Genomic DNA, 17,811 nt, shown 5'->3' on the forward strand with positions numbered 1-17,811 from the left:
GCGAATTGCAGCTCTTTGTTATGAGTGTCCTTAGGTGCAAAGGAATTGGCACAGAACGCTGTGTGAGGCCTTTTTAGGTGCATCTCTGCTGCTGTTTAAGTTTGTTTTAGCTGCCTTCAAGTAGGTCTGCTGGTTTCTTGTATTCAGTAAAAAGCGCAGACAGATCAGGTAGCTTAATAGTTCTTGGGTATCTTAGATCTTGTGTGTTCTGAACCGGTTGTGCCAAGAATAAGGTAGGAATAACTGGTTGGCCAGTGGAGGCTGGAGGTAGCTCAAAAATCAAGTGCTTAAGGAGTGCTTAAGGGAAAATGGTAGGATGCTTGCTTGGTTCTGCCTCCTTGCTGTCTGCTCAGCATCTCAGGGCTGTGCTGTGGGTTTGTGTTGTGGCAGTGTGCTGGTGGTGACAAAGGGCAGCTCTGCTTCTATTCTCATCTTACCTCCTTCCTTTGCTGGTCATGTGGGTGGGTGCTGAAGGGCTCATCTGGTTCTCAGTCTTTCTTTCCCTTCCTTTCTCCTTCGTGTTAAACAGTATTAGTTCACTGGTGAAGCAGTGTCTGTGAGAGGATCCATTTCCTTTGTGGTGCTGGGCTTTCTGGTGGAGTTTCTGCTTGGGCAGCTCTCCAGTAAGTTTCTGGGGTCAGTGTACATTTAAGTGCCTGCAGTTAAGGTGCCCACTAACTTCTCTGCTACAGCAAGAAACAATTCACTTTACCAATTGGTTATTTCAGTAGATGGAGTGGGAACGATTTCTGCATTTCTGAGTAAGTTTGCAGTAGGTCACTGAAGAAAAGGCAGCATGCAGAGCTGGTGCAGTGTTTGGCTGCAGGGGTGGTTGGACTGAAGCTCGAGAGGACTGGCAGGCGCTTGGAACTTCTCCCAAAAATTGATAATTATTTTCTTGTTCTTCTGATTTAGTGCAGGGAGCTGCTTTTAAATGAAATGGATGTTCAAGTTGTAGAACAGAGCTGAAATGCTTTCAGAGCTAATGAATTGTTTGGAGATGGATCTTGCCATGTGCGTTGCAGATGGAGGCCTTTCACTGAGCTGGGCAGCATTTGGCATTGTACAAAGGTGAAACAGTGCAATGCAGAACTGCCAGGAGCTTCAGGTAACTCTAGAAATGCTTTGCTTGCAGGAATGAAATGTTTGCAAGTAGAGTTGCTAAGCAGGTTTGTTATATTTTATCCCTACATAGATACTGGCTTGTGTTTAGCTTTGGTGGCAGATGAACATCAGCTTCAAACTGATGTTAATGTGGCTACATTATTAATCATGTTGTTGTTTTGTTTTGTTTTCTTTTTAAGTAAGACAACAGATCAGCACTTAAATAAATTAACAGAGTTGTAGGGCTCCTTGAGAGGGTTGTAGGGAGCTTTGTTAGTTTGTTGTCTGTAAGTTATGGTTTAGCAATAAGGGTGACTGCCCCAGGTGATCTTGCAAGGAGGAGGGATCCCAGTAATTAATCAGGTACCAGGTTTAGGAGCAGGACTGTTTCCAATTTGCTGGTGTCTATCTGCAGAAATCTGTGTGAGCCTAAGTAGAGGCTGAGGTGCTGCTGTGCAGGGATGCTGTAAGCAATAGGGTAGGTGTTTGGAGCCTTGTTTGGGGGTGTGCTGTCTTGGTTAATACCTGAGAGCTAGCTGTAGCAAGGGCAGGTTTTCTGCTCCTCCCTGCTGAAGTCTCTGGAGTTTGCATGTGCATGGTCACCAAAGAAACAGAAGGAATAGGTGAGGGCAGTTCTGCTGGGCTGGGGTTTCCCTGCTGCAGCAGTGAGGCAGTGGGGCACTGGGTTACTGGAGTTGCATCAAAGCTGAGGGTTTGAGGTAAGCGAAGGCATGCTTTGAGGTGTGCTCTTAGAACACAGAAAGCAAATTGTGAGCATCATTAGGGTCTCTTGAGTTACGTAGAGGGGTAATTCCATCACTTCTGTGAGGTGATTGCTGTCCCAGAGGAGTGGCTGGGCAGCAGCTCCCAGATGAGCTGTGGTAGCACTTCAGTCCCAGAGAGGTTTCCCCCGCAGAGCTAGTACATGTCACAGCCCTGCGGGCAGCAGAGAGCTCCTACCTATGGATGCTGAGCCTGCAGAGTGGTAGCAACTCAGCACTCCTGCCCTGTGATCTGAGAGCTTCCCTTACACAGAAGGCTTCTGGAGAGCAGATTAGTGGTTCACAAAGCAGAAGGACGTGCTGGGGACAGAGCCCATGCTGTGCCAGGCCTACTGCCTGCTTGCTGTGGGGCTGAGCATCTGAAGCACTGTTCTGCTGGTTGCTCTGCTGAGCCCTGTTTCTTGAGGTAATTTTTAATAACTTAGGGATAATTCTTTTAACCTTTTGGGTACCGCTCCTGAATTGTGCAAGTAGCTGAGCCTTTCAGTTGTACCTTGCTAGGTGAAAAAGAGGAAAGGGGTAAGGGTTTAAGGTGTTGTCTGAAAGGACCAGGGGAGGAATTAAGTGTTAAAATAGCGTAATGGTTATTGCCAGTAGTACCACGTGTCAGATTGCACCTTGAATAAACACTTTGTGGTGTCTGTAGTAACAAGTTAGCTTTCCCTGCTGAGGAGCAAAAACAATCGCAGTCTCTGCTAGGGGAAGGAAGGGAGAAGCAGGGTACTGACCAACTCTTGTGCCTGTGCTCCATTCAGTATTGAGCTCTGCCTGAAGAGGAGGAGGATAGGTGGCCCTTGTGTCCAAAAGGCTGTCTTCAGGGACGTGAAAAAAATAAAGAAGAGATGGAGCCAGGGTAACGTCAAGTGTGAGAGAAGCTTCTGGTTTTTGGTTTTTGTTTTTTTTTTTCTTTTTTGTACTGATGTGTTTTTCCAATGCAAGGCATTTTGGAGAGAATATCAAGATAAATAGCTCTGACTGGCTGCTAGCTTCTCTCCTTCAGCTCTTCTGTAACTTTCCCCTCAGTTATAATGTCAAAATGAAATATGATAGATGATATAAGTGCATCTGGCTGTGCTTCTGGAATGCACCAGATGTTTCTCAATCATTTGGCTTTCAGCTTTCATTTCTGGTGACATATTCATGCCTGACTTATGCTGGAAATGGAGCCTTAGCTACCACTGTAACTGTTAGCTCTTCTCAAAGTACTTGTGGGTTGTGTTCTTCCTCCTGTCGGACTTCTGTGGGCTGAGGAATATCCAAGTGATCCCAGTTTTGATACTACAGATGAACTCAATTTAGCTGCATTTAAAAAACAAAAACAAACTCAAAAAAACAGAAATGGAACTAAACTGTTGAATGAATTTTTTCCTTTCAGAATTCCAGTATCAAATTGTATTTTGAGCAGGTTTTAGTTGTTTTAGAAGTCACAGTTCTCCAGTGAAACTGTTACAATGAAATTTAAATCAGTGTCTTTATGTTTCTGCTTCCAGGGCTGTTAATAATTAGTAGTGTTTTTAAGTGATACGTAGGTGCACATGAGAATTTAACTTTTCACTGTCTTTGCTTGTGCTGCTGCGGGTGCATTGTAACTTGGATTTGTACCTCTGTGAGAACACCAAATGTCTGTACTGTGGAGGAACTATTGAAGAGGGGAAAAATCCATTTTGTCCCTAGGATTGAGTCTACCATTTCATAGCATCATAGAATGGCCTGGATTGAGAAGGACCACAATGACCATCCAGTTTCAAACCCCTGCTATGTGCAGGGTCGCCAACCAGCAGACCAGGCTGCCCAGAGCCACATCCAGCCTGGACTCGAATGCCTCCAGAGTTGGGGCATCCACAACCTCCTTGGGCAATCTGTTCCAGTGTGTTTCTTAAATGCTCGCTAATTAACTGTGCAACTGTCAGGCAGAAAACCCTGACTGAAGATTTTCCTTTCCAGTTTTGTTTGGCAGATTTAAAACCAAAACTGTTCATAATAACTACATGTTATATCTTTGAGAGGCTCAGAGTATATGATGTCTCTCTTTACCTTCCGCGGTGAGGGCTATTCCTATGGTTCTGTGTATGAACTCATTGGATAACTCTCCTTTAGAAATAGCACAGGTGGTTACATAAACTGGAATATATACAATATTAGATTTCCTTACACTTACATCTTGATAAATAAGAAATGAGACAATAGAAGAAAACTTAATATGGTGAGCATAGTTAGATGGGTACACTTGGGTAAAATTGTTTCCAGAAAACACACCTTTTTTGACTGTTTCTTTCCTGCTACATTCCCGCAACCAATTCCAGTCATTCTGTGGTTTTCTTTTTATTTTTTAATACATAGAAAACTGCATCTGTGAAAATGTAGTTATGCTATGCAAATACTTATGTAATCAAGTGTAGTTATCTTCTGGGGTTCTATAGTATTTGCTGCAACATACTTGTACGGAGATACGTATAACTGGGGACTTAGGAGATGTTCAGAATAAGTGTGTTTTTCTGTTCCATTTAAGGTTATTCATATAATGGCTTTTTTATTCATGGTAATTGCTTTTTTTCCCTTTAAAATAGGCTATTTTCCTGCACGCACAAAAAAATCTTTTACAGTGTTACCTTGTTTTGAAGACTGCTGAAAGCTGAGAGTTCTATTTATACTTGTAGCAGCCGTTGCTTTATCATACTGAAAGGAGCGTGAAGGTTTTGCTGTGTACACTCTTAACAGAGACAACTGCCTTCTTGTAAGGCAAGCTGAAGTTAGTATAAAAGCTTAGTCTTGATCAATACTCCCTGGTAATGCAGCTGGCCCTTCATTCTTGATTGGTTGCGCAGTGTTGCGTGCACTCCTCTGAAGTATTGGCTTTGAAGAGTGGCACACTTCAGCTGGTAGAGTAATGGCTCCGTGTAATCTCCTTAAGGCTAAGGATGGCAGGAATGCTTTGCTGATACTTGTGTGAAGATAGCAACTTGTACTTCTGTTCCCGTTTCTAGGCTAAACCCTGACACTGTGTAAGGTGGGCAGAATAGGTGAAGTTGCATAGTGCTGTTTCCTTAAATTCCTTTGCAATGGGAGGAAGGCGACTTGCTTCTCTATTTTGGAGGGGTTTTTTTATGTCTTTATATTTAAAAAGGGAAATAGTACCCATAGTAACACACAAGCACACAAATTAAATAATACTAATTTAAGAAAAAGCTGTATAAAATAAGGAACTTATTTGTTATGGAAGCTGAAGCGAGTGGTTGCTTCAGGATACCTGTTGGATAATCTAATACCTAAACAAACCCCTTAAGCTAGTCTTAGGCAGGGTACTTTAGGTCAGTGGTTTCTTGCCAGGAAGATGTCTGTCTCTATTGAAAATAGTTAAGCAACTAGGTGATTTTATTTCTGGACACTTTCAACCATGAGGATGATGAACAACTCAGTTAAGGTATAGCCGTTTGCGTGCCTAGATTTCATTTCCATTCAGAAGTTTCAGGATAGATAGGCTTGCTCTGACTTCCACTGAAGCAAACAGTTGGGTCCTGTTCATAAGTCCACTGTTTACTTTGAATTAAGTATAAAAGTAAATAATGTGAATGACCTTGTTCTTTCTTTTTAACTGTGTGCTCAAGTTTATGTAGGAACAGTAGATACCAGGACAAACAACTTGCTTCCTTCTACAAACCAAGCTATTGCTGATACGGTTGAGCACTTGATAATTCATCACAGGCTTTTCATAATTTATGCTATAGCTTCTGTGTGGGTGTTGGGTTTCTTCCACCTCTTCAATTAAAAATGAAGCTAAATCCTCTTTGGTGATCAGTGTGCAGTTGTCATTCTTCCCCTGCCCAGGTGGGAGGCTGGCTGTGTCAGTGCTTGCCAGCGGGAGCTGCCAACAAAGAAATGCAGGAGAGACCAAAAACACATGTGAGTGAATAGGAGTGATGCAAAGCATTATCTCATGTTGTTAGCTGAGCTGCCCAGTGAGACTTGCTATTGCAACATGAAGGTGATGCATGTTACGGCTAGGAATCTGTGGTGTGGCTGATGGGCTGCATGCAGCCACTTGATATGTTGGTCAGCCAAGTGGAGCTGAGAAGTTTATAAGAATTGAGGATCATAAAATCATAGAATGGCCTGGGTTGAAAAGGACCACAATGACCATCCAGTTTCAAACCCCCTGCTATGTGCAGGGTCGCCAGCCAAAAGACCAGGCTGCCCAGAGCCACATCCAACCTGGCCTTGAATGCCTCCAGGGATGGGGCATCCACAACCTCCTTGGGCAACCTGTTCCAGTGCCTCACCACCCTCTGTGTGGGAAAAACTTCCACCTAATATCCAACGTAAGCCTCTTCTGTCTCAGTTTAAAACCATTCCCGCTTGTCCTGTCACTATCCACCCTCATAAAAAGCTGTTCCCCCTCCTGTTTATACGCTTCCTTCGTGTACTGGAAAGCCACTATGAGGTCTCCCCGCAGCTTTCTCTAAGCTAAACAAGCCCAGTTTCCTCAACCTTTCTTCATAGGAGGGGTGCTTGAGTTAAATTGCAGATGCAAACCAGAAGTCCATCATCTGTGAAAAACACCCTTCTGCAGGAACTGTTATGTTCTGTTTCAGTAGTGCTGTTGTGTGCTCTTACAAGTTGTCTCCTGTGTGGTATGATCCATCTGAGCGTGCCATGGAAATGTGACTTCCTGTGGGAACGCTGGGATGATTAGCTAAGAGGCAAATAGGCAACTTAGATAATTCTAAGAGCTTACTGGAAGAAAGAAGTTCTTGAATACTTATCAGATAATGTGAGCAGCAAAACTTGAGGCCTGATGTAGTGGGTTGTAATACTGTATTGGGCACTGGACTTGGGGGGGGGGGGGGGGGAAGAAAAAAGTTTCTGCCCAGTGGAAGAGGCTGTGATGTAAATGGGCGTAGTTGTGATGCACCCAGCTTTCAAATTCTTCAGTATTTGGCCTAAGGATGTGAAGTGGTTGCGATTTTTCACTTTCCTGCTGGCCTGTTTGATTGTAAATCTTCCTGTAAGTGGATAGTTGTGTCCAGCTTTTCCTGTCCAGTGGAGTGAATGAGTGTGTGTGTGCAGGCAGTCTGGAGCAGAGCTGTAGCTGAAAGCAGATCTGTCCCAGCTGGGATAATAACATGTTGGTTACGGTTAGCCCAGTGTGAGGGTGAGAACCAGATTAAAGATTAGTTCTCACTTTTCTGAGAACGCTCTGCCCCCTAACTCCTCTTGGGTGGTTTCTTTGCTTTTCCCTTTCTACTAACGTTTCCAACAGCAGGAAAAAAAATGACTTTGATGCTCATTTGCTTAGAACTGTGCAATACAGCCTTGGAACAGCTTCATTTGACTGTCCTGTGGCTGTAGCTCTGTGGGCTGCTCAAGAACACAGTATGCATTTCTGCATACTAAAGATTTGGTTTGAGGTTTTTGATCCTAGGGTTTTACGCAAAGCGTATCTGACAACAGTGATGATGAGCTTTTTGCATTGGTTTCAACAAGCAAGAAAATGACTGCTGGTGCAGCATTCCCAAGCAGTACCGGGAGGCTTTCACTGAGGACAGAATACAAGGAGATATTCAAGGGATGGTGTTGGATCTCAAGCTTTCATTATACATCTTGCCAAGGAAGTGTGGGGGTGTGTGTGTGTGTGTGTGTGTGTGTGTGTGTGTGTGTGTGTGTGTGTGTGTGTGTGTGTGTGTGGAGGGGTTTAAGATGGCTAATCTCTGTGGAATTGTGGGTGCAATTACAAATAAAAAATAAAAATAAAAAAAGAAAATCAGATGGAATTTCATAGTTAGTTAAACTATGTCCATCTATGGCATGTTGAATGGAAGGGGCATGTCTGATGCAGAACATGGTAAAATGAGGAATGTCTGTGCACACCAGCATGAAGTTAAAGCAGTGAGCTGTTTCATTACACTCTGAGCATGAATGTTTCCTCTCTTTAGAAATAAGGGGAAATCTGCATCCTCTACGATGAGGTACCCAAACTGAGCACTAATACAATAAAAACAAATTTAAAAGCATTTTCTTTTACCATGCTGATCTATTTTCTTGTGTGCGGAGAATCAGCAAGCTCTTTGGTAAGGAACAAACATTTCCATAGTTGAATATACATAAGGCCTGAGAAATGTAGGAAGAATAACAATCAGTTGATTCTGGAAAAGTAGCAGATCTTTGTCAGCGTTGTATAAGCCTCAGAGGTCTCACTGCAAATATTTTTGTTTTGAAAAATTGAAATGTAGCAAAATATCAGCATCTGCAATTAAAATTTGATCTTCAAACAATGGAATACTGATCATGGGAACTATTGCATGAGTACTTTTCCACAGCATTACAGAATGGCCTGGGTTGGAAGGGACCTCCAGGATCATGAGTCTCCAACCCTCGTGCCAGGAAACCTTTTTCTTTATGAATTTTAGGATGAACCACATTACACTGAATTAGCTTTTCTGGTGTGATATTGAAGATGTCACTTGCATTTGCTCATTTATAGGCTTGTTTCACAACTTTCTTTATCTTGTAATAATCTTCTGCAGTTTGGGAGTAATTTATGTGATTCTTAAGATTGTGTTGTGCCAGGCCTAACATGTTAGCAAATATGGGTTGTAAATATGTTGGGAAAATTTTGCTCTAATAGACTCGCTCAATTCTCTTGATGCCCAGAAGAGACAGAGGAGAGGCTTCTGGCTTAATTTTTTCAAATAAAGGGAGAGTGCACTGGGAGATCCCCCTGTGGGGTGTCTCAAAATATCAGAATCTGCAGATTCTTGTTCATCTTAACTGCCTGGTAACTGTCCTTTCCTGCTTTCCCCATTGACTGCAGTACTCTGAGGTTACAGACTTCATTGTCGACCTAATCACAGAATCATAGAATTGCTCGGGTTGGAAAAGACCTTCAAGATAATTAAGTCCAACCTCACCCTAACCATGCTACCCAACTCTAAAGCCCTCTGGTAACACATGTCCCTGAGCACCACATCCAAACAGTTTTGAACATGTCCAAGGATGTTGACTCAGCAACCACTCTGGGGAGCCTATTCCAGTGCTTAACAGCCCTTTCTGTAAAGAAGTTTAATGTGCGTTCTCCCCTTTGTTAGGCCTGCATTAATCCAATGCTTCTGAGTTTAAGTTGTCTGTAGACTTTAGTAACTAAAACCTTATTTAGTGAGAGAGTACAGATAGAGTGGGAAGGAATTCGCAAGCACCACAACTTATGAGCAAGGGCATCTCATTCGCAAGCTTGTGTAAATGATTATATTAGTGAGGGCAGCTCATTGGCAGGCCTCTGATTAAATTATTCTCTAGGGCATCTTCAAGCTTCTTCTATCTCAAATGTGGAAAAGAGAGGATAGAGAAAAATGGATGGTGCCTTATGGTACTGTTCAAGTGTTACTGGAACTCTTAGGTTTTGGGAGCTTTTCAGCAGGCAGCACACTTAAATGTAATAAATGAGAAAAAATTCAAGCCCTTTGAGGCACAAATCTGACTCATTTGATTCTCTCTTTGCAGAAATGACACTGAAAAAATACAAACATGTCTAGGTGGGTTCAGTCCCCATTGTAACAAACTAACTTACATCTTCAGATGCCATTTAAAATCTCAATATTGAACATAACCAGTTGCATAAACGTTCCTTGCATTCTCATGACCAAGGGAAGTGGTAGTGGGAAAAACACCTGTTGTTTACAGCATTGCTCTAAAATTGTCAGTGTCAAGATCTATCTCTGTGCAAAAGGCTGTCTTAATAAAATTGTCACTATTTTGCTAGAAAAGGGTTTCAACTAATGAGGTATAATTAGAGTCTAGAACGGAAAGCATCAGTGAGGTCTCTGTGGTCCAACACACGTACTTTCTGTACTGGCAGAAAGGGATTTCTTGTTTCTCTGCTCAAAGTCCCCCTGAAGGTAGTGCTCCCTAAAACACATCTCTAGTCCCAGTAGACAAGGCTCAAAAATTTGCAATTCCTTCTAATCTTCTGTTATTGCAGTGATGATGCAGTGGAAATGGCTAGTGTCTGTTGGCATGCTGACTTCTCATAGTCCACCATAACGATGTACATTTGGCCACAGTGAAGAAACTAATTAAGAACAGAACTGTTTTTCCATGACTGCTTGCTGTTGTCTGATGGAGTCTTTATCTCCTAGTGCACTTTGTCCTCCTGACACCACATCAGGCAGTCTGTTTTCACCTCTTTCTAAGAAAGAAATGAGACCTAAAGAAACCTAATGACTCACCAGAGTTGAACACAAGGCAGGTCAGAGAACAGATTAAAGGCCTCATGCTAATGCCTTGCCTTCAAGACTGAAGTATTGCTTAAAAACAGCCCATGGGATAGGAGGCTTCATGACTTAAATGATTTGAAGCTAGAGGTTGTGACGAGCCAAATCCGGCAGTGGTTTGCAGCTGCCTGCACTGCCCATCACTAAGCTGTACAGTGGCAGTCTGTATCAATTAATGCCATCTCTTCACTAAAAATATTAGTCCCTGGTTTCTGCAATCTGCTTTCATTTTTCTTAAACAATGCTGTAAAAAATGTGCACAGGTGCAAAGTGCTGTTTGTGTTCTGCAGGGCTGTAACACTTAGCCTTGTTTCCTGTCATGTTCCTAGTGCCGAAAGCATCTCAGTAATTTGAAAAGCTGATTGCTATGGATAAAATAGCTGTGTTTGTGTATGCAGTGGTGCTAAAAGTGCTGTTCTTGACAGCAGTAATAAGGCTACGCAGTAAAAATCGCTGAAACTGCATTTGTCCACATTTTACTCAAACCAGACAGTTTGACCACTTCTTCAGTAGGCCTTGACTGATCTAAGTTGTCTCAGCTATGTGTGGTATGGCCTTGCTGCAGTCTAGCATGTATGTGGATTTAAAGTATTATATGACTCCTCATATTAGTAATTGTGGCTTCACCTCTTACTTTCTAACAGAACTAGAATGCAGGAGGAAGTGTGTAAAAACACCATACAGGCAATTCGGTGTTAAAGAATGTTTGGGATGTTATTGCATCACTTCTGTTAACTAGTTCTAGCCTGTAGGCTTTTCTCTCTTCTGCTTTGACTCACCACATCTGGACCATGGTTTTCAGTCGGAAGACGCATCTGGTGCTGTAACATGCATTCAGTAGGGAGTGACTAACTTCTGACTTATTTAGACATGAGTACAGAAAGCTCCAGTTTCATGTAACTATTGCTTGCTGCTGTTTGCAAGATGTCTATGTAAACAATCTAATTTAAACTGGATCATAGGCAGGGATTCTTGTACTAGCAGTATTGTAATGGTTTCAAGCAGTCCTGTAGGCTTCATCTGAATGGCTACAGGCGTGAAGCTCCTGCAAGATTTTGTGTATGATGTGCCTGGAAATGCGAGGAAGGTAACCACCAATGTTGGTGATATAAATCATATATTGAATTTTTAGGGCTTTGCTTGCAAATGATGTTGCTTAATATCATGACACGCAATACCTGGTGTTCACTGAAGCATTATCCAGGTGCTGGAAGCTGGCTGAGAAGGGAGGAATATTGCAAGGACTCATATGTGCCTTGCATACGTTGCAGGGATACAATCCATAGTATAATAAACAGATGAAGCACGTCGTGGCAACAGCTTTATTTTTATGTTCAAGAATGGTAGAAAGACAGATGTGGGGATTGATGGCACTGACAGATAGCAGTCTGCTCAACCCATGTCTAAAGAATATTGTGTGCAATTTTTATTTCATGAGCATGTTGAAGTTACACTGAAGCTCCAGTTACACAATGCAGTCAGAATGCATGCAGGGCAAATGGATTGCTTGGATAAGTTGTAATCAGCTTTGCCTACTTTTTACCAGCAAGTTTTAAGCAAGTATTTTATTTGCCTTAGGAAGTCGTAGCACATAGATTGGGCTTTATTTCTGCTGTATCCTTCTGTTGTCTCTCCTGTTTATGCTTCCACTGAAGTAGGCCCATGAACTGTTTTGTTCACTGTCGTTTTTGGTATCCTCCTGTTGTGTGACTGACCTTTTTGTGGGTCTTTCCTTGCTTAGCTCTAAGGGGATGGTGGTTTCCAAGTGTCAGCGCCTCTTTGCTCTGTCTATCTAAACTGAATGGTAGAAATGGTAGTGAACTAAGTGTCTGAAGCTCTCTTTCTTCACTTAGGAATCCACATTTGTAGTCTAAATTCTGTTGAGTTTGCCTTAATCTGGAATGATGGTTTTGTGAACTTTGGTATTTAAGTCCTCAATACTTTATTCATGAATGAATAATTACTGCCTAAAAGATATTTACTTAAGTAAAAGCGAATGGAAATACAAATTGCTGCTGCTGCTTCAAAATAGCTCTTGGGTTTTTTAGATGAGTAGGAAGGGCATGTTTTCTCTTGTTTTTTCCTTCCCACAGGAGGAAAAAAAAGGAGTGGAGGAGTGATAACTCGATGAGAATACTGTTTTAGCTAGCACATTTTCTGGAAGAGAGTGATATGAACAGGGAATAACTGGGTGATGCAATGGAAAGAAATTATGTTTTGGTTTACCTATTTTCCTGCCTCTTCCTGCTGCAATTCCTTGCATCTGTGTGTTATAATTTTGTTCATGTGTATTTGAAATGATAATGAATGCTTTGTTGTTCTAATATGCGTTTTTTTTTCAGTTTTAGGTTCTGTCATTATTTTGCTGACTCAAACCACAGATTCCAAGGAGAGGAAAGAGAAGAATAAAATACTGACGTGCCAAAGGAAAATGTCAGACTAGCCAATGGCAATTACCATTACTAACCTGTAGACTTCTTTCACAGTGGGAAAATGAAATGCTGTAGATTCCAAGCTTATAAAATGTCTTATGCAGACTTTCCTCACTGAATTTCAAGAGGGTTAAAAATTAACCACTTCTGTTATGAAATGGAAGTATGACTGCTGGCTGCTGTCTTCCTTCTTGTTCCCCGTTAGCAGTTTTTTTTGTCTGGGATAAGAAATCTTAACCTAGTTGTATGGGTTCAGCCCAATGTACCGTTGATGGTCATGGATGATGTAAGAACCTCTGATTTATGGCTCTGCTATGACACCTGATTAGGGAAAAGATTGAAAATTGGTCATGTGCTACATCATCAGACCTTGTAGGAGCACTTAAGGTCATAATTTCTTCCAGTTCATAATAATTGAACTCTGGGGTGATGTTCCCCAGAAGGCATGAGCAGTTAAGTTGTCTTTTTTGTTTGGAGACAGAGATAAGATGAGAATGCCCAGAAGAGGCTTAGTAATTCAAGCCAGGACTCGTTGGCTGTTAGTGGGCATTGCTTTTCTATTCAGTTTAGTCTTGCTCATGTATTTGCTTGAGTGTGCCCCACAAACAGATAGTAATGGGTCTTTACCTGGCGTTATGGGTGAAAACATGGGTAAAGAGTACTATCAGGCTCTCTTGCAGGAACAAGAAGAGCATTATCAAAACAGAGCTACTAGTCTGAAACGTCAGATCGCCCAGTTAAAGCAAGAGCTTCAGGAAATGAGTGATAAATTGAAAACTCTGCAGGATAAAAAGAGCCCCAAGGTCAATGGTATGAACTACCAGGGCACCAAAGAACAAGCATCGAATGATCTCCTAGAGTTCCTTCATTCCCAGATCGACAAAGCTGAAGTGAGTGTGGGAGCGAAGCTGCCAAGTGAATACGGCGTCGTTCCTTTTGAAAGCTTTACGTCCATGAAAGTGTTCCAGCTGGAGATGGGGCTCACTCGGCATCCGGAAGAGAAACCTGTTAGAAAGGATAAACGAGATGAATTGGTGGAAGTTATTGAGGCTGGCCTGGAAGTTATCAATAATCCAGATGAAGAAGATGATGATGACGGAGTAGGAGAGAGACAGCTGTATAGCGAAAACGACTTTGTAGAAGGTATGTCATTAGATGCTTTCCAGCCAGTTAATTTAATGTCACCACAGGCATTTCATGTGTTTTTTTTTTAAGGGTTTTTTACCTACTCAGTTATGGCCTTGAACAGTAATTAAACAGTAAGAACTTGTATTTCCTACAGAGTACTACTGCTTTGTTGTGTTGTGTTCCAAATAGGAAGTAAGCTATCCATTTCCAAACGGATTCCACAGGAAGTGTACAGGGAAAGCTGTAACTGCTTAAAATATTGAGGCATTTGTAACTGATGTAAGCATCTTTGTTGCAACTGGTAATTGTTTTGAAATAATTAAAAGATCTCTAGAGAAACTGGTTGCATTGAGAGGGAAAAACTGATTCCTTTTCCAGCATAGTTAAGCTGTTTGGCTGTGAAGGTGCAGGGCATTTTCTTCACTTGTTTCTACACCACCTTCAGTTAATAGTCAGGCTTCTGACTCATGGAGTTGGCATGCTCATACTGAGGAGAGTTGTTAGTAGACTGATATGTTTTGGTCATGTCACCTGAAGAGCTTCTTCACTGTTTACTAGTTATGAGGTCTGTTAAGATGTGCAACCTTGAGCTGGGTTTAATGAGGAAGAGCATGCAGTAGATTAAATGGGAACATGGAACTGTTAATGTGAGTGTTTCAGTTTAGTTGTTCTCATCTCTTCTTTCAGCACCTGTAAATTTAATTACAGAGCATATTATAGTTACAAATACAACCTTTATACTTTCAACACTTACTGGCATGCTAAAAAATGCATTACCTAAAATTCCTGTAAAGCTTGGCTTTCAAGGTACAACGTAATGCTGGTGAAGATTATTATCAGTAACGGCCTTAGTACTTGCATTTTTGTATTTAGTGTACTAAATACAGTTCATGCTTCTGTAAAAGAAAAAAATTTGGACCGTGCTATAAACGAGAGCATTACTATTGAAAGGATTTTGGTTCTCAGCAGTACTGATGTCTGTACTATTAAGCGAACATGTTGGAAAAGGGTACAGTTGGCCTTGAAATAATCAGTTGTATCAATCAAAGATGTGATGTAATTGCTTTGTAGCTCAAAAAGATGAAAAAAAGTTGAAAGTTTAATGCAAGACTCTTCTTTCAGGAAGGCAAGCCTGGATATAGGATCCAGTTCATTGTGTCAGTATAATATAGCCAGTGCAGCATTAGGCCCTTATTAGGGTTTTCACTTAAAACTGTATTATCTGGAGATTGTCATTCTTGCCATGTCTTATTGTTTTATTTCCAAGTGTACAACTGCCTTTTTTCTTTGTTTCACATATTGCTTATGTTCTAGGGGATTTTTTATCTATACTGAAGTAGATATACTGACACAAGTGAATATGAACTTCAGTGGCTGCAGATGCCCGTGGAAGAAGGTCCTAGGACCTTAGAATCGTACTTCATACCTCTACTTCTGTTTGCACCAGTGTATTTATAATTGTTTTTGGAAACTAAACTCATTTCTTTTTGTTCTAAAGGCAGTTTTTTTCAAGCATAGGTTACTGCATATGTTTTTGACAGTTCCTGTACTTAAATGATGTATTTTTGTGCTATAGCTTATGCACATGTGTTAACAGCTCACTATAGTGATGTATACCACTGTATTGTCCTTCAGGTAGAAGCTGTGAGATGTGTGGGTGTTTGTGTGTGTGTGGAAAAAGCAACTGGTTAATTTAGATACCGAGCAAAACACACAAACAAACAAAAAAGCTCATTAACTGTTTTCTGTTGTTGTTTCAAAACTTCAAGTTAAGAAATAGACACAGCTGTTAGTGGGTCCCCCAGATCTCTCACACTGTAGCTCTTTGACTGGGGCACTTGTGTTAGCTCAATTGTCAATGTCTTGATGCAAGTCCTGGTAGAAAGTTGATGCCTTCCATTTTGGAAAAACTCTGCTCCCTTAAGCTATAATAAACTATTTGGTTCAAATTTCATTGCAGGTTCTGCGTGTACTGAAATAGACATCTTTGTTCCGGTAAATATCCAAACAGCATTATTTACTGAATTAGGATTGTTCATTTAGAGAAACAGTTTGCTTGTGCTGGCTTTAGTTTAAGCACATGGTTCATCATTAATGTTGTCTTTTTTCCAGTTACTCACTGTGTTTTTAAATAAGGGATTCAGGACTAAGACTAGAATTAGGCAGGTTGCAGCAGGAGGCTAAATGTGTGGATTTTACTTATTGTTCTGGGGCAGGAAACATGATAGTGTAGTAGCTAATTCCTAGCCATCACATTTTAATATAGATACTGGTTTACTTTTTTTTATATATATATTGTAAATTACAGAAGTTTTTGCTCAAAACTAACACGCCTGTCAAGAGAAACTTACATCCAGGCTGGATGTGGCCCTGGGCAGCCTAGTCTGGTGGTTGGTGACCCTGCATATGGCAGGGGGGTTGAAACCAAATTAGCATTGTGGTCCTTTTCAATCCAGGCCATTCTATGATTCTATGAGTTTACCCACAAAATTCTGCCCCAAGCATAAGCTAAGCTAGAACAGGCATGTTTCTCCTAGCAAATGGAAATTTCCATCTCAACAGTCTTACGATGCGTAGGTAAGAATTTGATTCTGGGAATTATTTCAGCTTCTTTCCTGGACATATCCACTATTGAAATTTGAGCTGTATAACCTCTTCTGGGATGCACTTTGAGGTATAGTACTTAATCCTTATAAAATTTGGTGGCTGTGTAAACATGTCTAGGATGCTCATCTTGTAATAGACAGTCTTGCCTAACAGTATATCATCATTGGCACTGTGTACATAGCTGTTTTTCTTCACTTGCATACTCTTTGAGGCGCACTCAATGGAGTATCACTGTTTATAAGAATATTCCAGATTTTGTTCTTATCCTATTTCAGGATTCACTTAAATTGGAATTGCGTTTTACAACAAAGATGGTAACTTCCCTGTTGCTGTATTTTCTTGTCTGTGCTTAGGCCAAGTTACTACAACCATACTGACTGTTGGCAGGCTTAGAATAATAACATCAACTTTAAAATAAATAATAATAATAAATAATAATAAAAAAAAGAATGAATTCATTGCAACTTCAAAGGTACTTCCTGAAAGCTACAGAATGCTTGAAACTCAGCTGACTTCTTTTGAAAAGTAGAATAGCAAATTTCTTGCATCTGTGGAGCTTTATTTTTGTTTTTACCCTTTTTGCATTGGTAGAATTCTTGTATTAGCGGAAAAAGATCTGGCCTAAAAGTACATGATTCCCTTTGTGTGATAAACACTCCTGGAGGGGCTTTAGTTTACATTTCACATACTGTATTTCCACAAATGAAAGTATGTGGAACTACAAATAGTGAATGTAATTGCTGATGTGGGATTTCTAGGATAGTAGTTGATTTAAAATTAGGAAACTTGATCTATGTATAATACTGAGAAGAGGAGATGAGTAAGAGAGGAAGAACATAGTATCAGTTATCCATGCAGTTTCTTCAGAAGTCTGTGGTATTTAAATCTTGAATAGTGATGAGAAACTCTGCGAGCCTTCATGAACATCAGGCCTTCTACTGCCCTTTCTAATGCACTCTGCATTAACCAGCTTAGTTTCTATGGAATGCTTTAGGTAGAGAGATGTTTTTTTCAATAGCCATTCAAAAGTAGTTCTTGGAAAATAGAGGTTCTGCCTTATGCACAGGTTAATTAGCGCTTTGCTAGTGTCTAATAATGGTCTTGCTACTGAGTGGCTACCAGAATGTGAGTGCTGTTTGGACTTGCTTCTGTTTTGCCAGCTGGAACAAGGCCAAGTCCAGAAGCTCTTTAGGTCTGAAACCTGAGGGAATATTCCCCATCAGAGATTGAAGCTCTTTGGGAATCTTTGCCATCCTGAGCTGTTTGTCATCCAAATGACCCCTTTAGTATAACCTAAGACCAGAAATTGGCTGGTGTCCTGAGAGCTTCGACAAATAATTGGACCATGAAAAAAACACTTACTAAATTCCATATACCAAACCTTTTAGTTGCTTTCTTGATAACTGGAAGAAAAAAAAAAAAAAGGCATTCAAAGCAATGCATGAAAAGCTTTTGGCTTTGATAGCACTTGAATTCCCAGTATCCTTAAGATCC

At 40.9% G+C, this 17,811-nt stretch overlaps 1 protein-coding gene across 1 annotated transcript in view; it reads left to right on the forward strand.

The window, feature by feature from the left end:
• Positions 1–17,811, forward strand: part of CSGALNACT2 (chondroitin sulfate N-acetylgalactosaminyltransferase 2) — a 31,075-nt gene that overhangs the window by 2,254 nt on the left and 11,010 nt on the right. Inside the window, exon 2 of the mRNA XM_048944680.1 lies at positions 12,493–13,725. Within this exon, the coding sequence (XP_048800637.1) occupies positions 13,071–13,725 (655 nt within the window). The 5' untranslated portion in view covers positions 12,493–13,070. The remainder of the gene's footprint in view (positions 1–12,492; positions 13,726–17,811) is intronic.

Source organism: Lagopus muta, chromosome 5 (genome assembly GCF_023343835.1).
Source record: "Lagopus muta isolate bLagMut1 chromosome 5, bLagMut1 primary, whole genome shotgun sequence".
NCBI classification, from domain to species: domain Eukaryota; kingdom Metazoa; phylum Chordata; class Aves; order Galliformes; family Phasianidae; genus Lagopus; species Lagopus muta.